This window comes from Anomaloglossus baeobatrachus, chromosome 2, assembly GCF_048569485.1.
Source record: "Anomaloglossus baeobatrachus isolate aAnoBae1 chromosome 2, aAnoBae1.hap1, whole genome shotgun sequence".
Classification (NCBI taxonomy): domain Eukaryota; kingdom Metazoa; phylum Chordata; class Amphibia; order Anura; family Aromobatidae; genus Anomaloglossus; species Anomaloglossus baeobatrachus.
In genome coordinates, this window is record NC_134354.1 from 786,692,218 (window position 1) to 786,720,136 (window position 27,919).

Genomic DNA, 27,919 nt, shown 5'->3' on the forward strand with positions numbered 1-27,919 from the left:
ATGATACAGTATGAATTGAAGTATAAAATAAAAGAGGTCCAGGAAGTTTTCAGAATTAAACTTGAAAAGAAACTGTCCCACAATAATTCCAGGGAGTTTTGGTCAGGAATGAAATTACTGACTGGGTTTAAGGTGAGGTCTGAGCATGGGGGTGGAGAAATGGACAAGGCTAATGAGATGAATGAGTATTTCAATAGATTTAGCAATACATGTGTAATGCCAACAGACAGAGGATATGGATCTGGTGCAAATTCTGCAACATTGATATTGGAGGATGAGCAGACTAATTTCAGAGTCTCCGAAAATGATGTGAGGAGGCAGTTTAAGTCACTTAACATTGGTAAAGCTGCAGGGCCAGATGGACTCAGTCCACGTGTCCTTAAAGTGTGTGCAGACCAGCTGTGTATGGTCTTTACACACCTATTTAACCGGAGTCTACAAACACAGAGGGTACCAGTGTTATGGAAAATGTCCTGTCTGGTTCCGGTACCCAAGACTACTTCTCCTGCAACCCTAAATGACTATCGTCCTGTAGCCTTAACATCTCATGCTATGAAGGCCTTGGAAAGATTAGTGCTTGCTCACTTGAGTCCGAGGGAGAAGGTTTTTATTGATCCCCTACAGTTTGCTTACCGGCATAGATTGGGGGTGGACGATGCTATTCTTTCTCTGTTACATACTGTACATTCATTTTTGGAGAATGATGGAACCACTGTGCGAGCGATGTTCTTCGATTTCTCGAGTGCATTTAACACCCTGCAGCCACTTTTACTGCACAAAAAGATGACTGATATGAAGGTGGAGGAGGGGATGAGAAATTGGATAACTGACTACCTATCAGATCGGCCACAGTGTGTACAGATGGGAGTGGTTGTGTCTAGCAGATTATTGAGCAGTGTAGGTGCTCCTCAGGGAATGTGTTAGGGCCAGGTGGACGGGCAGACCCAGGAGGTGGATCCACTGGGCTGAACACCTCACCGAGGGCAAGGTGCCCGGTAGCCGGAGCACTAGCAGGACAGTCCGTTTAGAGGAGTGGAGTAAAGAAGTCCCTGGGACCACGGGGTCTCTGATGGTAGTCCGGGTGACGGAGCTCAGGTTCGGAGGCCGAGATGTCGTCAGGCAGAGTCCGGAACCAATGGAGCGAGAAGACGGGTCACCACAGGGATCGGAGATGGCAGGAACTGACGGGATAGCAGGCCGTCACCGTTCGGGGTTCGGGTATCGTCAGGACCGGTTGGCGAGGCAGGAGCGGCTCTACGAGAGAGATAGGTGAGTATATCACAGACACAAGGAGACCTGACTCCTAGCTTAGAAAACAGAACAGGCCCCGCCCACTTGGAAAGGATCCCCCTATATACCCAGTACCTGATCCTTCAATATCCTGTTGGAGGACACTGGCCCTTTAAGAAAGGGTCAATGACCGCGCGCGCGCCCTAATGCGCATGCGCGAGGCCCGGGTGCCAGAAGCCAGGGCAGGGAGCGGTGAACAGGAGGCAGGGGAGCCGGCCTGGAGCAGAGCTGCCGACGGGCGCCGGGAGCGGGGACCGAGCCGCCTGGGGACCGCAGGTGATGGGGGCTGGAGGCTGTGGAGCGGGGGACGCCTGACAGAGGAGTTCCACGGCCGGGGCCGCGGTTGTTTGGTTTGGATTTTAAGTTCGTGACGCCACCCACGGGTAGTGGTGAATAGATTGACACCACCGCTGCCGTTGCCTCCCGGGGACGGTGTTGCGCAGCTTGGTGTTGACCCCTCCGTGGGTAGGAGAATGATGGTCCCGGGGGCCCGAGGGAGGTGCGTGCTGGCGGAAGAGCGTGTTGGACGCTGGTGCGGTGCGGCACGGTGCGCGGCTCGAAGGCACTGGTGTACTCACTCTGACACAATACACTGGAGTTTCTGGTAAACCAAACGGAGTGATGATCGGGGCCTGCATCCGGCTGCAGCTTCTCCCAGAATAGGTTGGTGGTTTCTGCCTTTCTCCTGCACCTCTGTGTGTAAATGTTTGACTCCTATGCCTAGACACCGGTAGTCCGCTCCCCGACTTGTATATGCCGTAGGAGCCCGTTTGCCCCCAGACGCTGGCCCTTTGGGTCTCTATGCCTTGGCGGTGGCTTTACCCTGTATGGTTGGGCTGTTGTCTTCTAATGGAGCTTGTGTGGGATAGGTCCTTAAGTCCAGTCCTCAATCAGTTGATTTGACTCAGCCCTGTCGGTTCAGGGCTTTGTCCGGGTTTGAGTACCCCTCCTGGTGCTCCGGTTTCCAATCGGTTCCCCGGTTCGGTACCGGTGGGTCACCGCCCGACCCCGGTCCCTACGGTTCCACCGGCTGTAATCCCAGCTCCTGCAGGCGGCCACCACCGTCTGTCTCCTTGCCAATGGCTATTATAAATGCAAACAGTGGCACACTGAAAAAGCCAAAAATGTACTAGGGAAAATATGGCACTTCATTACTGCAAAAGAGAGATATTTAGTTTATGTATTGGCCAATGCATGTAAGCCTGGAAACCAAACGGCAAGGTATATCTCTGTATTCCGGGAACCTAACTTAAATGCCACTATGTAGGTTAAAAACATCCATATCTGGGAAAAATGCCACTATTTGGACTACAAACCTCCATGTATGGGCAGCTAGGCTCCTGCTATAATGGTTATGAACAGCCAGGTCTTAGGGTGGAGTGCCCAGTCAGAAAGAGACTCACTAGAAATATCGAAAAACTGACCCGCACATCCAACAAATGTGAACAGGTACTAACTGAAAAAACATGTTTCTTCATAAGTGGAGTTTTTCCTGCCTTGACCCTGGAATTGTAGATTCCGGCCAAAATTAAGCATACACACCCCTTTTTTCAATTCCCCCTTATCCGCTAATAACCACTCAGACACCAATTTAACTTTTGGATAATTTTGGCCATAGCAGCCATTTATTAAACAAATACATAAGATGTAAAAATTTGCATTGTGGTAAGGTCCTTGAAGCTAAAACCCTGGTGATTCCCATAACCAAGCCATATAGCCAAATTTCTCCCAGCCGTTACCCACACTGGCTCAGGAGCACCAAAGAAGGGTTATTCCTTCATTAACCACCAAAAACACCCACGGGGGCCCCGACATACCCCGTCGGGATCCCCCAAAAATCACCAGGTGACCAACCATTCTGCCAATGAGGGGATCCATACTCGGATGGGTTCCCCGAACCAATTTAAAACCAACTTCAAGGACCCGCCAATAAACCTGCCACCAGGCCACTACGACCCGATAAACTTCAATACCGCCTCCCACAAGACTTGCAGCCCATTGCGAACTCAAAATCTTTAGGGAGGGCGGGTGGGACTTTCACTGGTGTCCCAGAGCGAGAAAAGTGCTGCTCCTCCCCCAGCTTCACCTTTTAACTGTACCCTAACTTACTCCCCCTCCCCCACCTGTGACATCATGACCTCCACTTCAATCAGTGTCATGCTGGCCTCCACACATGCCCGGGGGGAGGGGGGTCAGTGCTCCGGCCATTCTGTAAAGTTGTTCCTGCTCTTCTTCTCCTGCTGTGGATGTAAAGCTGTGCGGACTCCATCTTCCTGCTGCCCCTCAGCTCTGTCCCCCTCTCTTGCTGTGAATGTGGAGCTGTGCAGCCTCCATCTTCCTTCCGCCCCTCAGCCCTGCCCTTCTCTCCTGCAGGAATCAGCTCCACAGACACAACTTTAGGAATCAGATCCTCTTTGGCTACGGCCTCCGTCCTCTCTTGAGTGGTGGGTCCCGACATCTTCTCCCTTGCCCTATTAGCCGGGGGAGGGGCAGAGTGTCCTGCAGAGCACTGAGCAGAGCTGAGAGCTGCAGGGAAGCATAGCATGGGTCTTATGCTGGGTCCAGGGCCCATCGACAGAGATGTCGAGTGCAAGCACAGGGGGAGCATGAGGAATGATTTAGTTATCGCTATGCTCCATCCTTCATCATTGCTGTGTGCAATGACCGGCGAGAGGGGCCCAATGCCGCCTCTGACACTGGGCCGCCCTGACTCACGGGGCCCCATAGCGACCGCGTAGTCTGCCACTGAACAGCATAGCTCCCCTCTCACAGAGAGGAGTCGGCTGTTTCTCTGCAGGGTGAGCGCCAGGCCCCTAACCCTGCTGGGACCGGTCACAGTCGCGATTTTTGCGACCACAGACGTTACGCCCATGGTAGTGGTAAAAGAAGCAGTAGTGAGGACGTATATGAAAAACAAATATATGGAAAATAAATTAAGCAGCACAATTGAACAAGAAGGGTCTGGGGCCGACCCCCGATAACAGCCCAGAGACTCCGCCATCATCTGTACAGCAAGCACAATGCAGTCAGGGGGTAATGTCCTCCATTAACCAAACGCATCGGACATAGTGCAGTGCGATCCGTCAATGCACAGAACACATCTCCTCCAGAGTCCGATGGTGGCGGCTTTACACCTCTCCATCCAATGCTCTGCATTGTGCTTGCTGATATACAGCTCGGCATTGTGCCTGGTGATGTACGATTCGGCATTGTGCCTGGTGATGTACGATTCGGCATTGTACTTGGTAATGTATGGCTCGGCATTGTGCTTGGTGATGTCTGGCTCGGCATTGTGCTTGGTGATGTACGGCTCAGCATTGTGCTTGGTGATGTACGGCTCGGCATTGTGCTTGGTGATGTATGGCTCAGCATTGTGCTTGGTGATGTACGGCTCGGCATTGTGCTTGGTGATGTATGGCTCAGCATTGTGCTTGGTGATGTATGGCTCGGCATTGTGCTTGGTGATGTACGGCTCGGCATTGTGCTTGGTGATGTATGGCTCAGCATTGTGCTTGGTAATGTATGGCTCGGCATTGTGCTTGGTGATGTACGGCTCAGCATTGTGCTTGGTGATGTACGGCTCGGCACTGTGCTTGGTGATGTACGGCTCAGCATTGTGCTTGGTGATGTACGGCTCAGCGTTGTGCTTGGTGATGTACGGCTCAGCATTGTGCTTGGTGATGTCTGGCTCGGCATTGTGCTTGGTGATGTACGGCTCAGCATTGTGCTTGGTGATGTATGGTTCGGCATTGTGCTTGGTGATGTACGGCTCAGCATTATGCTTGGTGATGTACGGCTCGGCATTGTGCTTGGTGATGTATAGCTTGGCATTGTGCTTGGTGATGTACGGCTCGGCATTGTGCTTGGTGATGTATGGCTCGCCATTGTGCTTGGTGATGTACGGCTCAGCATTGTGCTTGGTGATGTATGGCTCAGCATTGTGCTTGGTGATGTATGGCTCAGCATTGTGCTTGGTGATGTATTGCTCGGCATTGTGCTTGGTGATGTACGGCTGCAGCTGCTCATGTGACGCCCTGGACTAGCCAGGTAGTCACAGATAGCGCCCCACACAACACCTGTCCCCCTAATAAGGTGTCACCAGCCAACCAGTAAAACCCTAGCCACCCCTCTCAGGGCTTGATTTCACACCAGGGAGCGGAGCCAGGCGGTTGGCCACACCCACCGAGGAGTTCAGAGAGCCTGAGGCGGGAAAAGTAGTCAGTTGCTAGTTGTTGTGAGTGAGTGGAGGTGTAGGAGAGTAGAAGCAGGCCTGTGCCCAGGTCTGCAGAAATCTGACAGGTGCCAGGGTTGGAGCCCGGGCACCTTTGGCTAGAAGGCAAGCGGTAGCCTCAGCCGGCAGGAGCCGGGAAGACGGCTCGATGGAACCGTGGTGGAATGGGACAGGGTAGTGGCCCGCCGGTACCGACCAGGGGAACCGACTCGGAAACCGGAGCACAAAGGGGGGTACTCAGACCCAAACGAGGTCCAGAAGCCACTGGACCGAGTTAATTAACTGATTGCGGTCTGGACTATAGGTCCTTTCCCACCCAAAGTTTCGACTGAAGACAACAGCCCAACGAGGGGGATAGAAAGCCACCGCACAGGCAGAGAGATCCCACAGGCCAGCGTCTGCGGGCAAAAGGGCTCTCCCGACATTCCCAAAGCCAGGGAGCGGACTCCCGTCGCTGAAGCGCAGGCAGTCCACAGATACACAACACGGTGCAGGAAAAAGGCAGAGACCACCAACCGGGTGGGGGACCCGACGCACCTGGCTGCGGGCACCGACCACCATCAACTTGGTTTACCAGAGACTTGTGTGTGTTAGTAATCGTGAGTACAACAGTGCCCTCCGGCCGCGCACCTCCCTGCACCGCCCAACGAAACAACACACCCAATGGGTCCCGGGGCCATCATCCCTACCCACGGAGGGGGTAACATCTTGCTGCGCAACATCTCCCCCGGGTGCCCAGTAAACGCAGCGCTGGTGTCCACCTTCACCACAACCCATGAGTGGTGTCACGAACTCAAACACGGCTCCGGCCGTATACCTACGTCCCCCTAAAAACGCCAGCCCCCCCTTTCAGATCGAAGTGGACCACAGGGCCCCCGGGTCCAGAGACGCTTGAGCCACCACCCGAGCGGCTCGGTTGCCGCCGAGTACGGGACGGTACACTTTGTCATGAAGCCCCCGGCGGATGCAGTGTTTATTCTGATATTACCAGAGGAGGTCTGGACTCTGAAGTTCTTGGGTCAACAGAGGATTGGTGACTTTTCTGCCCTCTGCTACTCAGCACTCAGCTCTTTGTAATGTTATGGGATCTCCATTTCTATTTGCTGCAGTTCCTTCCACTTCTAATAATATCAATCACAGGAATGGGGAAGATTCTAGAGGAAAAAATGTCATGGACGGACTTGTTACCCTGGTGGCTCCTATTACAGGACATGCTGGTATCAGTGAGATCTGCACCACCGGCCGTTCTGTCACGTGTTAGTGAAGGTAGACGGTATTGTCGCGGGCAGAGGAGGGGACGCTGCGCTCTCCCACTGCTCGGGTCCGGCCACTGCTGCTGCGGCTGCCGCTACTGCTCAGTGGTGGCTCGAGCGGTGGGCTGGATCCCGGGGACTCGAGCAGCGCTTCTCGCCCGTGATTGAAAAGGGACTGGGGATTGTATGGTGGGGATTTGGTGATTGTCCGTGACGCCACCCACGGTTGTGGTGAAGTTGGTGACACCACCTCTGCTCTAGGGGATCCCGGGAGCGGTGACAGGGAGCAGCTTTGATGTTAGTTCTCCCCTCCGTCGGTAGGGGGTTGGTTGTCCCGGGGCCCGGTGATGGGGTAGGGATGGATGGCAGGCGGGTTACGGGGCCTGGTGAGGTGCAGGGTCGCGGGGGCAGCGCTGTGCCGCACGGCACGGTGGTACTCACTCAGCCAATGATGAGGACACAGTTCTCGGTAAAACACACGGCTGGATGGACGGGTCCCACAGATGGCTGCGGTGTTGTTTCTCCCGGCGGGTTGATGGTGACTGCCTTTCCCTGCACCTATGTACTGTAAACGGTTCCAATGGGTTCCCACCGATAACCCGCTCCCCAGCTTGGATGGGAGCTGAAGGAGCCCCTTTTGCCCGCAGGCGCTGGCCCTGGGAATGGTAGCCTTGGCGGTGGCTGTGTTTTCCTCTCACTGTTGGACTGTTGCCTTCTGTCGGGACTTGGCTGCTGGGAAACCCAGGAGGTTCCCTTCGCTAACGGATTTGGCAAATTCACGGTGACTCCTAGCCTTGTCGGGGTCCGTAAGCCCCTGCCAAATGGTGCTGACTTCTCTTTGTGTACCGGTCCGGTATCGCCGGGCCACCGCCCGTCCACGGTCCTTACGGTAGACTCCGATAGGCCACTCCTGCAGACGGTCACCACCGTCTGCCAACCTTGCTGATCCGTCCGGGCCACACACCCGGACCAACTTCAGGCTTCTCTACCACTTTCCTTCCTCTCACTTTCCACTCTCAAACTGAACTGCCTGGTTTTCCCGCCTCCAGGACTGTGAACTCCTTGGTGGGCGGGGCCAACCGCCTGGCCCACCCCCCTGGTGTGGACATCAGCCCCTGGAGGAAGGCAACAAGGGTTTGTGTCTGACTTTGATGTGCCTGACCGGGAGTGTGGGGTGTGTAGGTGTTGTTCTCTGTGGCCCCTGGTTTGTCCAGGGCGCCACATTCCCCCTTAGTAAAATGCAGACCGTCCGCGGGCTGCCCGTCCATCACTGGTTTTATTTTCACAACTAAAAAGATAAACGGTAAAACAGGGATTTCAATTAAAATAACATCTTCCCACTTCGGGAGGTATTCTTACTTTAACGTTGCAAAACGGTTACGGCTTCCGCTCTCTCCCACCCAAGCAACCTGGCCCTGATGCTGCCCCTAAGCAAACAGGCAGCACCCCTTGACCCCAGTCCAGCACAAGTTGCCCGAGCGGGTTCTGTCCTTTTCAGGGGACCCACGTCCATGGGGAACCCCTGAAACCCCCAGAGGATCGTCACCGGTTCTGGTGGTGGCTGGGCCCCAGCCTGCTCCACTGCGGGCCCTTCCTCCAATCTGCCTCTCCGTAGGCGGCAACGGTGAAAGCCACAAAACAACATTTTTATTTACAAGCCACAAGTTTGTGGTTGCCTTGCAAGTTCTCAGGCTTGTCCATAAGGAGTCCCTTATGTGAAACTTGGAAACAATCCCCACGGGGACAACGGTGCCGGCAACGACCGGTTTCAATCACAGTTAGTCAATCAGGTAACTTTCTTTATGTTAATTGGCTTATCATTCTTTCAAACGGTACTTTTTTAACACACACACAGACACAATTTTTCCCCCTTTAAAGAGTAGTTTCCCTGTACCTAAGTGGGGGTCTACCTAGGTTGGGACGTGTGGACCTTTGAGGTCCGGTGTCAGTGGTGGCAGGCAGTGGGGCAGAGAAAACCATCAGTTCCTCTTCCCTACTATCGTGTGGGGCAGGCGGAGGCATAGGGGAGCTGGGTACAGGTTCATCCCTGGGCACTGGCTCATGGTTGACCACTTCCATTACTTCTTCATCCACGGGTTGTGGGAACAGTATCACTGGAAGAATCACCGCGCCATTCTGTGTAGGCCAGTCTGCTGGAAAGTCACCCATCACGGTGTGGATTACCTCTTTTGCCTTCTCCGCCTGTCTAGGAACCGGAGCTTCAGCCACTGCCCTCAATGCTAGTGGGCACCTCTGTAGATGGTCCCGGGAAACCGTGGCCAAAGTGCCCCCTTGGTCACGACTGACCTGGTAGGCCTTCCCATCTTCCCATCCTGTGGGCTGTATGACATATGGGGTCTGCTCCCATTGATCATCCAGCTTGTGGGTCCTCCTCTTCCGCTTCAGCACTACATCTCCAGGCTGGAAAGGGCCAGCAGACGCCTTCTGGTTGAAGCACTGCTCCTGTTGTTCCCGACTCCGACTCAAGTTCTTCTCAACATACTCCTGAATTTGTCGATACTGCACCCTCCGCCGAGTGTCCCATTCAGCTGTCGAAGGGAGTGCTTCTGGGGCTTCCAATCCCATGTCCAGATCCACCGGTAGCCGGCCGGGGCGTGCCCTCATCAGGTATGCTGGGGTGCATTTCGTTGAACTGGAAGGGATATTGTTGTACATATCGACAGTCAGGTAGCTTCTCCGGCCACAGGTTCCGCTCTTCTAGCGGCAACGTCTTGAGGAGGCCCAGGACCAGATGGTTCATCTTCTCACACATGTCGTTGGTTTGGGCATGGTAAGGCGTGGTCCGAATTTTCTTGCAGCCGTACAACTGACAAAATTCATAGAATACCTCCGCCTCAAAGGCCGGGCCTTGGTCAGTAAGCACCTTCTCAGGGTATCCATGTGGTCGGCAGAAATAAGCCTGGAACGCTCTAGCGGCGGTACGGCCAGTTAGGTCTTTGACTGGGACAACCACCATGAACCTTGAATAGTGGTCTACAATGGTTAGAGTGTAGGTGTACCCACTTCAGCTGGGGGTGAGCTTTACATGGTCCAGGGCAATCAACTCCAGCGGTTGATGTATAACGATCGGGTGTAGGGGCGCCTTCTGGCTGGCCTCATCCTTCCTTCTCAGCGTGCAAGGGCCACACTCTCGGCACCAGGCCTCTACAGATTCCCGCATTCCACTCCAATAGAACCGCTCTCTCAACAGCATCTCTAGTTTCTTCCATCCGAAGTGTCCAGCACCATCATGGTATGCTTGCAGGACGGTGGGCACGTTAGCTTGGGGAATCACCAACTGGCGGATCTTCGCATGGTCTTTGGGTTAATCAGCTCACGGTACAACTTCCCCTGGTGCAGATACAGCCGGGTCTGTTCCCGCCACAGGCGTTGGGCTTCAGCTGGGGCGGCAGGGTCTATCCCAGCAGCGCCCTGTTTCACCAGGATCTTGACTAGGCGGACAGCGGGTGCCTGGTCCTGGGCTTCTTGCCACTCCTGGCTGGGCAGGTTTACCCATTGTTGATGGACATGCACCTTCTCAGTTGGTGGCTGATGAAATGCGGGCAACTCAATCTCCTCGAGGTCATCATCCTCGGGCCCTTCTTCCAACAGGTGGGGCATCCGAGAGAGTGCATCGGCGTTAACGTTGGCACGGCCGGCCCTGTACTTGATGGTGAAATCGTAGTTGGCTAGCCTGGCCACCCACCGCTGTTCCAGCGCTCCCAGCTTGGCTGTGTCCAGGTGGGTCAGCGGGTTATTATCCGTGAAAGCGGTAAACTTAGCTGCTGCCAGGTAATGGCGAAACCGCTCGGTGATAGCCCACACCAGTGCCAAGAGTTCAAGCTTGAAAGAGCTGTAGTTCTCAGGGTTCCTCTCAGTTGGTCGGAGCTTCCGGCTGGCATAGGCAATCACTTTTTCTTTTCCGTCTTGGACCTGGGATAGGACTGCCCCTAAGCCTACATTGCTGGCATCGGTGTAAAGGATGAAGGGGTGGTTGTAATCAGGGTATGCTAGGATTTCCTCTCCGGTCAGGGCCGCTCTCAGCTGACGGAAGGATTCCTCATGCCTTTCTTCCCACACCAATGGGGCTCCTAGGGGTCTACCACCTTTGGTCTGTCCCACGAGGAGGTCTTGCATGGGGGCAGCCATCTTCGTGTACCCCTTGATGAAGCGACGGTAATACCCCACCTCCTTCACTGTGGTCGGCCTCGGCCAGTCCTGAATGGCGGTGATTTTCTCAGGGTCAGGGGCGACACCCTCTGCACCGACCACATGTCCTAGGTACTGCACTCTGGGTTTCAGCAGATGACACTTTGAGGGCTTCAACTTCATCCCATATTTGGCAAGGGAAGCGAACACCTCGGCTAGGTGCTCTAGGTGGGCTTCATATGTCTGGGAGTACACAATCACATCATCCAGGTACAGCAGGACGGTCTCAAAGTTTAGATGCCCCAGACAGCATTCCATCAGCCGTTGGAAGGTTCCAGGGGCATTGCACAGCCCGAACGGCATGCTATTAAACTCGCAGAGTCCCATAGGGGTAGCAAATGCAGTCTTCTCTCGGTCTTCTGGTGCCACAGCCACCTGCCAGTACCCACTGGTGAGGTCAAGGGTGGAAAAGTAATTAGCGGTTCTCAGCGCAGCCAGAGATTCCTCAATGCGGGGCAGAGGGTAAGCGTCCTTATGTGTTATCTGGTTAATTTTTCGGTAATCCACACACATCCGCATGGTGCCATCCTTCTTCTTAACCAGTACCAACGGGGCAGCCCAGGGACTACAGCTGTCCCTAATAACCCCTGTCTCCTTCATGTTCCTCAACATGTCCTTGGCACATTGGTAGTGTGCAGGGGGAATAGGCCTGTACCTTTCTTTGATAGGGGGGTGCTCACCGGTGGGGATATGGTGTTGGACCCCTTTAATCTGCCTAAAGTCTAGGGGATGTTTGCTAAAAACTCTCTCATACTCCCGTACCACCCGGTATACCCCTTCTTTGTGATGTGTAGGGGTATCGTCAGTGCCTACGTGTAGCTGTCGACACCACTCGTCTAACTCCCCTTGGGATGGGTGTGTGCTGGCAGTAGGTGGTGAGGTTGGGGGAATGGCCTCATGGATGGTGTGGGGTCCAGGGTGAACAACTTGGCAAGGGTAGCGTACGGGGAAGCCTGACTTCTTCCTCCCCGCAGTTCAGCACCCTCACAGGCACTCTCCCCTTCTTTACATCTACCACCCCTCGGACGGCCATTACTGTGGGCCAGTGTTCAGAGGGCATGGGCTCTATCATGGCAGGGTAGTCACGCCCCTGGGGCCCTACCGCTGCCCTACACCAAATCATCTCGCTCCTGGGAGGCACAATCAAAGGGGCAACATCCATCACTCTCACCCCACCAATCTCTCCTCCTGTCGAGTTCACATGCTGATGGTACATCAGGGCTCCGATCTCACGCTGCACAGCTCTCTGTCGGCTCCCTGCCGCCGTAGCGGCCAGCTGCTGCAGTAGGGTCAGCACATCACTCATACAGTGCTCCATCACGTTGGTCCCTAGCACTACCTTCGGGTTATGATCACTGGGTTCATTCATTATCACAATCATACCCTGGTGTTGCAGTTCAGCTCGTTCCACAGTCATGGCCACTTGCTTGTACCCCACTTGGGTCAATGGGAGTCCATCAGCAGCAATCAGTGTCATACTGGCATCTGGGGGAGCCAGTTCGTCTTTTCCCCAATACCGTTGATACAGTGTGTATGGTATAGTGGTTACCTGTGATCCAGTGTCCAGGAAAGCCATCACCGGTATGCCGTCCACAGCCACGGGGATGATGGGCCGGGCCCCGATGTACCGGTCCCGCCAGTCTGGGGGGCCATGGGGTTCTACTCCTGAGGATTGGCCCGTGGCCCCAGGGGTTGCTCGTTTAACGGACACCGTCGGGAGTAGTGGCCGGGTTTGCTGCACCTGTAACAGATTGGGGGTCCATACCGTGAGTCATTGGACCTTCTCCGCTGCATCCAGGGGACGTCCTCAGGGCTGTCGGCAAGCTGCATCTTCACCGGGGCCTGGGACCTGGTCGGAGGCTGGAGTGCGGCGAGAATCTTAGCGAGGTCCCCATCCATGCGGCAAACTTGAGCAGCGAGTTCTTCCATCGTTCCGCTTGGGGCTGCAGGCACTGGAGGTGCTGGTGGGGTAGGGGCCACCACGACGGGAGCAGTCTCAACCGGCCACGGGGCTGGCTCAGGGGCTTCAGATGCGGGGGGTTGCAGAGCTTTGATGGCCCGTTCCTTTAATACGGCAAAGTCCACATCAGGGTGTTCTAGGGCCCACAGCCGAAGTTGTTTGCGGTCTTCTGAGGACCTCATCCCCTGCACAAACTGCTCACTTAGCATTTTGTTACTGTCCGCACTGTTGATGGTATCCACCCGCTTCAGTGTGCGGAGTACGGTTTGCAGGCGCAAAGCATAGTCCCGAATGCTATCTGCGGGCCATTGCCGGCATTGATAGAACTGCATCCGCAACTCTGCTTCGGTACGGGTCTCAAAGGCAGTCTGCAGCTTCTCAAAGATGGTGGCTAAAGAGGACCGGTCCCCCTCGGCCCAGGTCTCCGCCTCTTGCTCAGCCGCACCGGTTAGCTGCCCCAGCACTAGCGCTGCACGTTGCTTATCAGTCAGGGGGTACAGTTCTAGTAGCGGACTAAGTTTTTTTCGGAAAACCTGCAAGGCATCAGGTTTCCCCTCGTACTGCAGTAGCCAGGCAGCTCCGGGCTCATAGGGCAAAGAGAACGGCATCACCTGAGCGAGAGCTGGGGCCGCTATGCCCCCCGCCTGCGCGGCCGGGACCTGGGCAGGGCCATTCCCATCTACGGGTGCTCCCACGACTGCGTCCGCCACTCCTCCAGCGGCTCCGTCGGATGCAGACATCTTGTTTCCGTCCCCCTTAGTCTCTTTCCGGCTCCTCCTCTACAGGGGCGGGGTTTTGGCCTTCGCGCCTCCACTACTCGAGGAGACGCTCGAGCGGGAATTCTTCGCGCCCAAGATGGCGGCTTCAGAAATTTTTCGGCCGGACACCTCCGGCGGTCACACAAGGCGCACTTCCACCAGTTGGTAGAACGGTAGGATCCTGTTCGTGACGCCAAGTTGTCGCGGGCGGAGGAAGGGACACTGCGCTCTCCCACTGCTCGGGTCCAGCCGCTGCTGCTGCGGCTGCCGCTACTGCTCGGTGGTGGCTCGAGCGGTGGGCCGGATCCCGGGGACTCGAGCGGCGCTCCTCGCCCGTGAGTGAAAAGGGGCTGGGGATTGGATGGTGGGGATTTGGTGATTGTCCGTGACGCCACCCACGGTTGTGGTGAAGTTGGTGACACCACCGCTGCTCTGGACGGGGATCCCGGGAGCGGTGACAGTGAGCAATTTTGATGTTAGTTCTCCCCTCCGTGGGTAAGGGGTTGGTTGTCCCGGGGCCCGGTGATGGGGTAGGGATGGATGGTGTGGCGCCCCTGAGGCTTCCGTCGCCACAGGAACATTGCACCCCATCCAGCGGTGTGATGTACCATTCTGGGTAAGGAAAGGAGTGAACGCCGGTCCTCAGGGAAATTTACACTACACACTGTTAGGTACACACTGGGACCAGGGACAGTGGCAGTAACCCTCCCATGCTGCATGCTGGGAGGGGCCGTAAGTCCCATCCCTGCTCCTATAGGGTACAGCTTGGCAACTGGGGAGGTGGGAGGAGCCACCAGAGAGCAGACAGAGAAAGGAAGGTCAAGTTTAGACAGAGAAAGAGAGAGAGGGGAGAAGGAGGAGGAGGTCTGCGGGAGGCAGACGAGAAGGAGAAGCAGAAAGAAAGCTCTAGTCAGACAGGAGCTAAGAGAAGAAAGTGACGCTTCCTGGTGAAGATCCTGGGACTCAGAGGGTCCAGGTGACACCAAGCAGGGAACGAAGGGATTCCAGGGCCACAGATAGCTTTTGAGCTGGTGGCCTGTTCCACAGGAACATCGGTGGAGGGATCAAGCTGCATCCAGGGGACGGTCCCTAGAAACAGAAGGAGTGAAAAATCATCTCTAACAGTAAAAACCGAGGCCCAGGGAAAGTTGCAAACTCCCCGGGCCACAGCCCACAGCAGAACCTCTAGAAAGGGGGCAATCAACCGACAGGCGAGCTCCCAGCCTGGAGGTAGTAGTGGAAGCCGAGCAGGTTCATCCTAAAAGAGCTAGGCTTAAGGAGACAGCTGAAGACAGAGACACTTTAGAGAGAAGGGTACCGGCTTTCCTTCCAGAAATTACCCAGAATCGGCGGAGGTCCCTGACAGTGGGTCTCAGCAGTCCAGAGGCACCAGTGTGCTTAAGCCCAGGAAGTGTGAGTAAAGACCTTGGAATTGCACCCTCTGGTGTTGTCTCAGTTATTGTCGCCTGCATAGACTTCCACCACACTATAGACTCTCACGAGCACCAACTGTTGCCCCGGGGTACCACTCCACCTGTGGGGAGCAGGACCATCATTGCTGCCATATCACCAGCCCCGGAGGCCTCCTACAGCAGCGGCGGCATAATAGCCGCATACCACAGGTGGCGTCACGAACACAAACTTTATTCATCAGCCATATTTAATTGACACCCAGGACCACGGAGCCGGGCCCCGCCACCACTGACGACCCCCGGACTAGTCCGGCCCGGCACCGGGTGTCCCATAGCCCTGGGGTGGGCGAGTCAATGGCAGGCGAGTTACGGGGCCTGGTGGGGTGTGGGGGTAGCGCTGTGCCGCACAGCACGGTGGTACTCACTCAGCCAATGATGAGGACACAGTTCTCGGTAAAACACACGGCTGGATGGACGGGTCCCACAGACGGCTGCGATGTTGTTTCTCCCGGCAGGTTGATGGTGACTGCCTTTCCCTGCACCTATGTACTGTAAACAGTTCCAATGGGTTCCCACCGTAACCCGCTCCCCAGCTTGGATGGGAGCTGAAGGAGCCCCTTTTGCCCGCAGGCGCTGGCCCTGGGAACGGTAGCCTTGGTGGTGGCTGTGTTTCCCTCTCACGGTTGGACTGTTGCCTTCTGTCGGGACTTGGCTGCTGGGAAACCCAGGAGGTTTCCTTTGCTAACGGATTTGGCAAATTCACGGTGACTCCTAGCCTTGCCGGGGTCCGTAAGCCCCTGCCAGATGGTGCTGACTTCTCTTTGTGTACCGGTCCGGTACCGCCGGGCCACCGCCCGTCCACGATCCTTACGGTAGACTCCGATAGGCCACTCCTGCAGACGGTCACCACCGTCTGCCAACCTTGCTGATCCGTCCGGGCCACACACCCGGACTAACTTCATGCTTCTCTACCACTTTCCTTCCTCTCACTTTCCACTCTCAAACTGAACTGCCTGGTTTTCCCGCCTCCAGGACTGTGAACTCCTCGGTGGGTGGGGCCAATCGCCTGGCCCACCCCCCTGGTGTGGACATCAGCCCCTGGAGGAAGGCAACAAGGGTTTGTGTCTGACTTTGATGTGCCTGACCGGGAGTGTGGGGTGTGTAGGTGTTGTTCTCTGTGGCCCCTGGCTTGTCCAGGGCGCCACAGTATGGTAAGTGGTCGAATATAATACACTGGGAGGCAGCGAAGGGGCTGGATGTTATACATCAGAAGGCAACAAGGCTGAATATTATAATTTGAGAGCCAAGGGGTTAGATTTTATACACCTGAGGTGAGGGGCCAGCAATTTTACACTGTGGCAATGGGGATGTTATACACCATGAGACGAGAAGCCATAAATTATACACCAGGGGGAAGCTAGGCCGGATGTTATACACTAAGGGAAACGAGGCCAGATGTCATACACTGGAACGAGGGGTGGATGTTATACACTAAGGGAAATGAGGCCAGATGTCCTACACTGGAACGAGGGGCCGGATATCATACACTGAGGGAAACGAGGCCAGATGTCATAGACTGGGACGAGTTGCTGGATGTTATACAATGAGGGAAACGAGGCCAGATGTCCTACACTGGGACGAGGGGCCGGATGTTATACACTGAGGAATATGAGGCCAGATGTCCTACACTGGGACGAGGGGGCCGTACGTTATACATTGAGGGAAACGAGGCCAGATGTCCTACACTGGGACGAGGGGCCGGATGTTATACACTGAGGGAAATGAGGCCAGATGTCCTACACTGGGACAAGGGGGCCGTACGTTATACATTGAGGGAAATGAGGCCAGATGTCCTACACTGGGACGAGAGTCCGGATGTTATACACTGAGCGAAACAAGGCCAGATGTCATACACTGGGACGAGGAGCCGGATGTTATACACTGAGGGAAATGAGGCCAGATGTCCTACACTGGGACGAGGGGGCCGTACGTTATACATTGAGGGAAACGAGGCCAGATGTCCTACACTGGGACGAGAGTCCGGATGTTATACACTGAGCGAAACGAGGCCAGATGTCATACACTGGGACGAGGGGGCTGGAAGTTATACACTGAGGGCAATTGGGCCGGATGTTCTACATCAAGGAGGGCAGTGGGGGCCAAAGATCATACACCGGGGGGGGGGCAATGGTACTGAACGAGAAACCTGATTTAAGTGAGTAAATCATGCGGCCCTTTTCTTTACGCTATATAGTATACATTTTAAAGGGGGTAAGAAATGAAGTAGAACTTGTTGAAAAGTTAATGATGAATGTACATGTAATGTGGAGATTAGAGCACGTAAGGTCGGGAATCTCCTGATATATAACACTTTAACACTAGAAGTCCCAGAAATTTCGAGCTCCCCCCTGAAGTCCCGAAAGAGGGTCAAATGACCCTTAGACTATCTTTTTTATTTAGAACCAAAACAAAATGTTAATTTGAAATTATTTATCTTGCAGATGAGGAGACTCCTCCTCTACCAAAAAAGAGAACTCGGTTGGCTAGTGAGCCGACAGAGACCGCAAATCCTTCAGGTCATTCGACACGTCTCTGGGACTTCTAGTGTTAATGAAACTTCTTCTCTAACTTGAGACCCCTGGGGAGTCCGCTGAGGCACAAGTAAGTGAAAATCCCCATCCAACCATAGAATGAAGGTCGGTGATGCATGTCCCTGCGGGGGCTTGTACCGGAGATATAAATGATGGGATCTGATATTAAGCAGCAAGATGTGGAAATCCTCACCGGGGTCCGTCCTGTGCTGCAGATAAGATCTGTGCGAGTACAAGTAGAATCACATGTAAGTACCAGGGCAATGAGGAAACTCTATTTATATATCCCTTTATCTACATATAACAGCCCGAGACCGAAAAAGGTGGGAGAGGCGCGCACTTTTTTTTCAAAAGTGATAAAAAGAATACATTAAGAAAATGGATTAAGTCTTAGAATTATATATATATACAGTACACACCAAAAGTTTGGACACACCTTCGCATTCCATGAGTTTTCTTTATTTTCATAACTATGACAATTGCAGATTCACATTGAAGGCATCAAAACTATGAATTATCACATGTGGAATGAAATACTTCACAAAAAAGTGTGAAACAACTGAAAATATGCCTTATATTCTAGGCTCTTCAAAGTAGCCACCTTTTGCTTTGATTACTGCTTTGCACACTCTTGGCATTCTCTTGATGAGCTTCAAGAGGTAGTCACCAGAAATGGTTTTCACTTCACAGGTGTGCCCTGTCAGGTTTAATAAGTGTGATTTCTTGCCTTATAAATGGGGTTGGGACCATCACTTGTGTTGTGCAGAAGTCTGGTGGATGCACAGCTGATAGTCCTGCTGAATAGGCTGTTAGAATTTGTATTATGGCAAGAAAAAAGCAGCTAAGTAAAGAAAAACGAGTGGCCATCATTACTTCAAGAAATAAAGGTCAGTCAGTCCGAAAAATTAGGAAAACTTTGAAAGTGTCCCCAAGTGCAGTGCCAAAAACCATCAAACGCTACAAAGAAACTGGTTCACATGAGGACCTCCCGAGGAAAGGAAGACCGAGAGTCACCTCTGCTGCGGAGGATAAGTTTATATGAGTCACCAGCCTCAGAAATCGCAGGTTAACAGCAGATCAGATTAGAGACCAGGTCAATGCCACACAGAGTTCTAGCAGCAGACACATCTCTAGAACAACTGTTAAGAGGAGACTTTGTGCAGCAGCCTTCATGGTAAAATAGCTGCTAGGAAACCACTGCTAAGGACAGGCAACAAGCAGAAGAGACTTGTTTGGGCTAAAGAACACAAGGAATGGACATTAGACCAGTGGAAATCTGTGCTTTGGTCTGATGAGTCCAAATTTGAGATCTTTGGATCCAACCACCGTGTCTTTGTGCAACGCAGAAAAGGTGAACGGATGGACTCTGCATGCCTGGTTCCCACCGTGAAGCATGGAGGAGGAGGTGTGATGGTGTGGGGGGCTTTGCTGGTGACACTGTTGGGGATTTATTCAAAATTGAAGGCATACAGAACCAGCATGGCTACCACAGCATCTTGCAGCGGCGTGCTATTCCATCCGGTTTGCGTTTAGTTGGACCATCATTTATTTTTCAACTGGACAATGACCCCAAACACACCTCCAGGCTGTGTAAGGGCTATGTTACTAAGAAGGAGAGTGATGGGGTGCTACGCCAGATGACCTGGTCTCCACAGTCACCAGACTTGAACCCAATCGAGATAGTTTGGGGTGAGCGGGACCGCAGAGTGAAGGCAAAAGAGTCAACAAGCGCTAAGCATCTCTGGGAACTCTTTCAAGACTGTTGGAAAACCATTTCCGGTGACTACCTCTTGAAGCTCATCAAGAGAATGCCAAGAGTGTGCAAAGCAGTAATCAAAGCAAAAGATGGCTACTTTGAAGAACCTAAAATATAAGACATATTTTCAGTTGTTTCACACTTTTTTGTTAAGTATTTCATTCCACATGGGGTAATTCATGGTTTTGATGCCCTCAATCTTGAAAATAAAGAAAACTCTTTGAATGAGAAGGTGTGTCCAAACTTTTGGTCAGTACTGTGTGTGTCTGTATATATATATATATATATATATATATATATATATATATATAAAACCTTTATTTAATCTAAGTTACAGCTGATAATAATAAATAAAAATAAAGTACTGTATATCTATCACGATTTGCCATAAGATATGAAGCCCCTCCTGTGCACCATCTGGCACATTTCTTGGTTTAAGTCATTGGTGCACACTAGAATTAAGTGAATCTGCGGAATTTCAAATTCAGCACTTTACTCAAATTTTGCTAGGAAATTCAATTTGCATCAAATTTATTAACAGATGAAAAACATTATTAATCTATATATATAATTGCCTTATTCTGTCTGTCTGTCTGTCTGTCATGCTCCAAAATTGTGTCCTTACGGTGACACAAAGCTGATTGGCCGCTGGGCTCGCCATGGCCCCGCCCCCCCACACAGATTGGCCTCTCGCCCCGGCTCTCTGCAGGCCCCGCCCCCCTCACGCAATGCACGCTCGCTCTGGCCCCGCCCCCGCACGCATTCCCCCAACTGACACGGAGCCCCAGGTGAGTACACACACACATCAGATCACACTCACTCTCACACACACCTCACACACACATCACATTCACACACTCACAACATCCTGGGATATCGCTTGCTTCTCGGCGGCGGTACTGTGCTGTGAGCTTTCAGGACCTGCCGGAGGATCACATGGCCGGAAGCATGTGGTATCTCCGGATGTTGTGAGTATGAGCGCCTATGTGTAATATCGTCAATGTGTGTGTGCGTGAGTGTATGCGATCGGGTGGGTGTGAGTGTATGCAATTGGGTGGGTGTGAGTGTATGCGATCGGGTGGGTGTGAGTGTATGCGATCGGGTGGGTGGGTGTGAGTGTATGCGATCGGGTGGGTGTGAGTGTATGCGATCGGGTGGGTGTGAGTGTATGCGATCGGGTGGGTGGGTGTGAGTGTATGCGATCGGGTGGGTGTGAGTGTCAGTGTATACGATCGGATCTGTGAGTGGCGGCAGAGGAGCATGGCGTGCTGGAGGAGGCTGGGAGGAGAGAGGCTGATCCTGGGGAAGGCTGGGAGGGGGGATGCTGAGAGAAGAGAGGCTGATGTTGGGGGAGGCTGAGGCTGGGGTAGGCTGTGAGGAGAGAGGCTGATGCTGCGGGCAGAGAGGCTGATGCTGCGGGCACAGAGGCTGATGCTGCGGGCACAGAGGCTGATGCTGCGGGCAGAGAGGCTGATGCTGCGGGCAGAGAGGCTGATGCTGCGGGCACAGAGGCTGATGCTGCGGGCAGAGAGGCTGATGCTGCGGGCACAGAGGCTGATGCTGCGGGCACAGAGGCTGATGCTGTGGGCACAGAGGCTGATGCTGCGGGCAGAGAGGCTGATGCTGCGGGCACAGAGGCTGATGCTGCGGGCAGAGAGGCTGATGCTGCGGGCACAGAGGCTGATGCTGCGGGCACAGAGGCTGATGCTGCGGCCAGCATGGGGGATGGAGCACTATGGGGGGTGCGCAGCATGGGGGATGGAGCACGATAGGGAGTGCGCAGCATGGCGGATGGAGCACGTTTGGGAGTGCACAGCATGGCGGATGGAGCACGTTTGGGAGTGCGCAGCATGGGAGATGGAGCACGATGGGGAATGCGCAGCATGGGGGATGGAGCACGATGGGGAATGCGCAGCATGGGGGATGGAGCACGATGGGGGGTGCGCAGCATGGGGGATGGAGCACGATGGGGGGTGCGCAGCTTAGGGGATGGAGCACGATGGGGGGTGCGCAGCTTGGGGGATGGAGCACGATGGGGGATGCGCAGCATGGAGGATGGAGCACGATGGGAGGTGCACACCTCCCCCCAACACACACACACACGCGCACTGCACAACACACACACACTGGGAAACACAAACACCGCCCTACACAGACACCCACACACACAGACAACGCTGCACACACACAACTCCCAACACACAAACACCGCGGCATACATAAATATACGCACATACCGCGCAACACACACACTGCACAAAACATACCTCCCCCCAAAACACACACAAACCACGCAACACACACACAATGCTACAGACACACAGCGCTCCACAAACAACGCAACACACGCAACACACACAACGCAACACACAAACAACACCGCTCTCACCCCCCGCCACACCCAGACAACACCCAGAACATGTACAGCCCCTACACAAACACTTGGTAACTACACACAACAACATCTATATATATATAACAAAAATCATACATTAACTACACAATACGTAAATTCTAGAATACCCGATGCGTAGAATCGGGCCACCTTCTAGTAATAATAATAATAATAATAATAATAAAAATAAATAAATAATACACCCCCCTCACCGTTCACCTGTACCCCGTCCGAACGTCTGTACAGCTCATCCGGAGTCTTCTTCTCTTCTGCACAGCACGTGACGTCCTCTTTATGCATTTTCACTCTGTGCCGGAGCCTCCGCTGGCTGGGAGACTGTGTTGGCAGGACAAGTGAACATCGAGGTAATTATTTTTTTTTTTTTTTGGCCCTTTTCTGACTCTACAAATCAGCAAAATGCCAGCCAGATGCACAAAAAAAGTCCCCAAAAATTCTGATTGGGGAGAGTTCTACTTTATTGTGGGAAATTCTAGGGGAGTTCAATTTGCATCAAAATGATTTGCTCATCTCTGGCGTTCGCCAACCATGAGGTGGAGGAGAACGATGTCTGACGTGCCTTTATGTTCATGGTGTCGGCGGAGACGTGCAGTTTACAATGTTTTTTCCTTTCACAGCAGATTTTTCTTGGGGCTTGTGGACCTTAGAGCAAAATTTCCAAGCGGGCCCCCAATATTACTAGTATGGGTCTGCTCATATGGATCTTTGGGCCCCCCTAGACTCCAAGTCTTAGGTGCGACAGCAACCCTTGCAACAAGGTACACCTCTGACTACAAGGGCTGGGATAAGGCAAAGGAGTCCACCTTGATCTACACTTGGACCTCCCTCAACACATAGATAAGGGGGTGCAGTGAAAAAAGGTGTAAAAAACAAACGTCAGAGGTATAAAACACACCACATTTATTGCATCATTTTTGTAATGAAACAACAATTTTAAATATTCTGGGATCCTTTGTTTTAGAGTCTGTATTCTAGAGTCTGTTTGAGATGTTTTTGGGGTTTTTTTGGGGGGGGGGGCTGGGCAGGCAGTGTTTATTCTTGGGTCTATATATATTTAGCGATCTATATTTTGGGGTCCGTATTAATTTTGGGGGTCTGTATTTATTCTGCGTACTGGATTTATTTGACGTTTAGGTCGGAGGTCTGGATTCATTTAAAAGCTTTGGGGTTTATTTTTAGTCTGGAGACCTTATTTATTTAGGGTCTATATTTTGAAGTCTGGCTGAGTTAGGTATTTATTGTTTTCTGGGGCTGTGTTTATTGTAGGGTCATGATTAAAAAAAAAAATTTGGGTAATTTTTTATCACATCTCTTCTTAGAATCTGAGAACCTGATTGTCACACTACGTATGGGGAAATACCAGAAAAATAGCAAAAGTGGGGGGGGGGGGGGACCCTGTCTTTAGGAAAGGGGAAAGATGGGGACTCCTTGTAAAACCTACCACTGGCCCTTGGCTCCCCTGACATCCTTAGATAGGTTCTGCACCTGTACGCCGATCAGGATACCTAGGCCCTGGCTGACCCTGAAACAGACCCTAGGTCGTGACCGGATGACATGAGCACTAGTCAACCCCATTAAGACATGAAAAACAAACAAGGGAAACAATCAGGGGAAGCAAACGGACAATTTATCTGCAAGATGACTTTGGAAGAATGACAGCAACATACAACTACAGGTTATGACAGGAAATTCTAAGTCGACGGCTTGCAATCTAGACAGCATAGGAGTAAACTCTATCACCGGCAACAAACCAAGGTGAAATGCAGGTATATATAAACAAAGGGAGTGATTTGCAGATGAACTGCCAAGATATCTGCAAGGTCCAAAAGGGAAGACAGAGAAGATACATAGAACTCCATTCACACCAAGGAAGGAAGAATGAAATATCAAGGAGCAGTTTGTGCAGCGACCTTCTGCAGCCAGACACCACCGGGTCGTCTGTCAACTGTGACACACCCGTGACAGTGATGAAGACACACAAAACTGTTTGACCATATCTCATGATTCCTGCACTCACAGCAGCTGGTGGCCAAGTTATAAATCAATGATTGAGTGCAGACTATGCTGGGGCCTGGTGGAGGTGGGCAAGACACTGGACTAGCTACTTAACCCTTCAACTTTCATAAGCCTTGTCTGCCAAGATTAAAGGGGTGCAGGTTGGGCCCAAAATGGTGGATGGATAATATTTGAGCCAAATGTACCACTATGGGTCTAACTAAGGCTAGTTTCACACTTGCGTTGGACGGCTTCCGTTGCTATCCGCAGTCTTGAGGAATTTTGGTAACCGTTACAGGAAACCGTTATATTCCTCATAGACTTCTATTAGCTACGGATAGCAATAGATGGTCTTGCATTGCATCCGCCCCGCAGCGCATCAGTTGTTTTGACGCTGACCGTCAGTGAGCGTCGGGCGGATGGAACGCTGCATGTAGCGTTTTTCTGCACTTGGCGGTGTCAAAAAAACGCAACCTGCAGGATTCCGTCGGCGTCCGTTGTTTTTATAATGGACGTCTATGGTGGCATTTGACGGATTCCGTTAACGCAGCTGTCTTTACACAACTGAGCATGCTCAGATGTGTAAAGTCAAGGAAAAAAACCTACAACGGATTGCGTTATTTTGTACTATCTGTAGCATGCGTTGTGCCACTATATGCAACGCATCCGTTGCATGCGTCACACAACGCAATGCTACGGATCCCGTCCAACGCAAGTGTGAAACTAGCCTTAGCTTTCATTTACCTATCTTGACATTACTGATGTGATATCCAAGGGTCTCGAGTGGTGATATTTTCTCAAGAATTATCCCCCACCCCCTACAGCTGCATGCAAATTGTATGCCCAACAAGTGCAGTCCGTGACCATATTGTGGTAAATGCAGTCCAAGTCCACAGTCTTCAGACGCCAGCCTCTAATACACGTTATTTTCAGTGCTCGTGACCTCCGATGCAGCAATAAATGTATTGTCTCTTTTTCTCCCAAAAATGCAACATGGAAAAAGTAAGACTACAAAAGAACTTGGGGAAATGAAACACTATGAGCTAACACAATGGCATAAGATTTCCACCACCTTAAAGTGTTTTTCTCATATTCATAAATGGGTTTTTGTCAGATAGTGCGAGTAAATACAATTTTTTTTATTTACAGCTCATTGCCTCGGAAACCGACCACCACTGGTAGAAAGCTGAACATGCACAGTGCTTACAAGCTTTTTTTTCTTTTGGGCTTGAATTTGCTGGCCAGTATCACTAGCGTGCACTGTGTTACTGTCGTGAGGTGTTCAACATTTCACTCATTGGGTGTCATGGCGGCGTTGGACTCAGTTCACACTACAGTGTCTGACAAACAGCCTGGGATCACTTAGGGTACCTTCACACTTTAGCGATGCAGCAGCGATCCGACCAGCGATCTGACCTGGTCAGGATCGCTGCTGCATCGCTACATGGTCGCTGGTGAGCTGTCAAACAGGCAGATCTCACCAGCGACCAGTGAACAGCCCCCAGCCAGCAGCGACGTGCAAGCGACGCTGCGCTTGCACGGAGCCGCCGTCTGGAAGCTGCGGAGACTGGTAACTAAGGTAAACATCGGGTATGGTTACCCGATGTTTACATTAGTTACCAGTGTGAGCAGGGAGCAGGGAGCCGCGCACACTGAGCGCTGGCTCCTTGCTCTCCTAGCTGCTGTACACATCGGGTTAATTAACCCGATGTGTACAGCAGCTACATGTGCAGAGAGCCGGAGCCGGCAGCACAGGCAGCGTGAGAGCTGCGAAGGCTGGTAACTAAGGTAAATATCGGGTAACCACCTTGGTTACCCGATGTTTATCTTGGATACAGCTTACCTCAGCTGTCAGACGCCGGCTCCTGCTCCCTGCTCGCTTCATTTGTCGCTCTCTTGCTGTCACACACAGCGATCTGTGTGTCACAGCAGGAGAGCGGCTTTGAAGAAAACGAACCAGGGCTGTGTGTAACGAGCAGCGATCTCGCAGCAGGGGCCAGATCGCTGCTCATTGTCACACACAGCGAGATCGCTAATGAGGTCACTGCTGCGTCACAAAAAGCGTGACTCAGCAGCGATCTCGGCAGCGAGCTCGCTGTGTGTGAAGCACCCCTTAGTTGCACAGCCTATCATGGGCGTTAGCTGGTTTTGTCTTCACTGCTCTCCATTACAGCAGGAGTTAATTACTGATGGCTTGTGATCCTCTTCCAGAGCTCAGGCTACTGATCACCGGCTGCCTTCACCCTTTATAAGGCTCTGGATACTGGAATTGAGTGCCGGTTATAGCTTTGCTTCCTCGGTTTCCATAGTTATACTGTTATTTGGTGACCTACATGTTCAGGTTTTGCTTGGTGTGTGTGTCCTCCAGTTGTGTGTTAATTCCCTACCATTTTTGCTTTACTCCCCTGTTCACATAATGTCCTCCCCTCATGTTTAAGTTCAGTGTGTGTGAGTTTTCATTTACCTTTGTCTGTGCCTACTTGTGGGGTTTAGGTTAATGGGTTTCCACCTTGCTCCCTGGGTGGAGGGAAGTAGTATCAGGGCTCGGAGAGGAGACAGGGTCACGCTGGGGGCTCGAACCTGGCTACCATCGAGCCTACCTTTAAGATAAGGGACACCACAGGGGCCCCAGCCTTAAAGTCAACCTGTACATACCCCATCTGTACATGCCCCATAACATTTACCTCCTAATCTTCACCATTTTCAGGGCAGTACAAGACAGCGGAGGTGATCGATCTCCGGGGCAATTAGCTGTAAACAAAAGAACATTTTTTAATATCTCAAGAACGGTTTCAAATTTTTATATGCAGTAAATTGAAAAAGTGCCTGTTTTTACCAGCACGATCCATCTATGAATCAATGCATTTCGGTTGAATGTACAATGTTCCATTTGTATACTGGGATTTTGATAAATCCTCTGTGAATATGGACATTTTATGTTTAGTGGTCAGTCTGATATGTCAGATATTCATTCTAGAAATAGCTGCAGCACAAGAGAAGTCCATGTGATTCATAGTCTAGATATCTACAGCGTGTATTCATGTATTTCTGACATCTGATGAGCTCAAAAAATTTATGTTTCTGTGATTCTTTTCCACCATAAGATTCCATAAAAGAACTGCCCCCGTTTCCAATGATGAATTTACCATTTTTCTATGGGAATGTGACTCTGATCTCCTTAACAGAAATGCTTGAACCCATCCATCGCACTATTATAACTTTCTTGACTCTTCTATTCTTCACCTTCTTCCTGTACATCATCTCCGTTCTTCTCAAGGTCTTCTTCTCCACTCCTGACATCTGGGAGACGTCTCGTTACATCCTCTTTGTCCACATGCTCATCAATGATACATTGTATCTCGCTCTGGGAAATTTCATTCTATTGTCTGTCATCTATTCTGTATACTTACCCATGCCGGTTTGTTTCATGCTTCACACCTTGGCAGCTTGTTGCTTTCGAGTGACCCCATACAACCTGGCAGCCATGTCTTTGGAACGTTACATAGCCATATGTTTCCCATTGAGGCATTTACAGTTTTGCATGGCAAAAAATGCTCGATCTGCAATTCTCGTGCTCTGGATCATTGGTGTCGGACCAGGGATTGCATATTTTACTGCCATAATCTGCTCGACTAAAAGACGTTTTCTTTCTTTTTATGTGGTTTGTGATTCCTCATTGTTGATCATTTATCCCTTACAAAACATGATCAGGTCCATCATTAATATCCTGAGCTTCACCACGGTGGCATTGATCATTGTATTTACTTACATTAAAGTCATGATGGTAGCCAGGAGGATCGGTTCTGGTAGATCATCTGCCCTTAAAGCCGGAAAAACGGTGATGCTGCATGCCCTCCAGCTCATATTATGCATGGTCTCCTTCATCTCCACCATAACCGAGACCCTTTTTATGAGTCACTTCGTTTACTTACTGACTTCAAACTTTATTATACTCACGTGTTTGCCGAGACTCCTCAGTCCGGTCATTTACGGGCTAAGAGATGATATTTTTCGTAAATATCTTAAAAAAAATTATAGCCTAAAATTTTGA

General features: G+C 52.0%; 1 protein-coding gene across 1 annotated transcript; it reads left to right on the forward strand.

The window, feature by feature from the left end:
- LOC142290055 (odorant receptor 131-2-like) lies at positions 1 to 27,919 on the forward strand. Its single transcript, XM_075334000.1, has 2 exons — positions 1 to 340; positions 26,973 to 27,919. Exons 1-2 carry the CDS (start codon positions 1 to 3, stop codon positions 27,917 to 27,919), a joined length of 1,287 nt encoding a protein of 428 aa, XP_075190115.1.

Coding starts and splice junctions, on each gene's coding strand:
- LOC142290055 (XM_075334000.1), top strand. CDS start 1: ATGATACAGTATGAATTGAAGTATAAAATAAAAGAGGTCCAGGAAGTT. Junction 341..26,972: donor GTTTAAGTCACTTAACATTG/GTAAAGCTGCAG, acceptor TTCCACCATAAG/ATTCCATAAAAGAACTGCCC.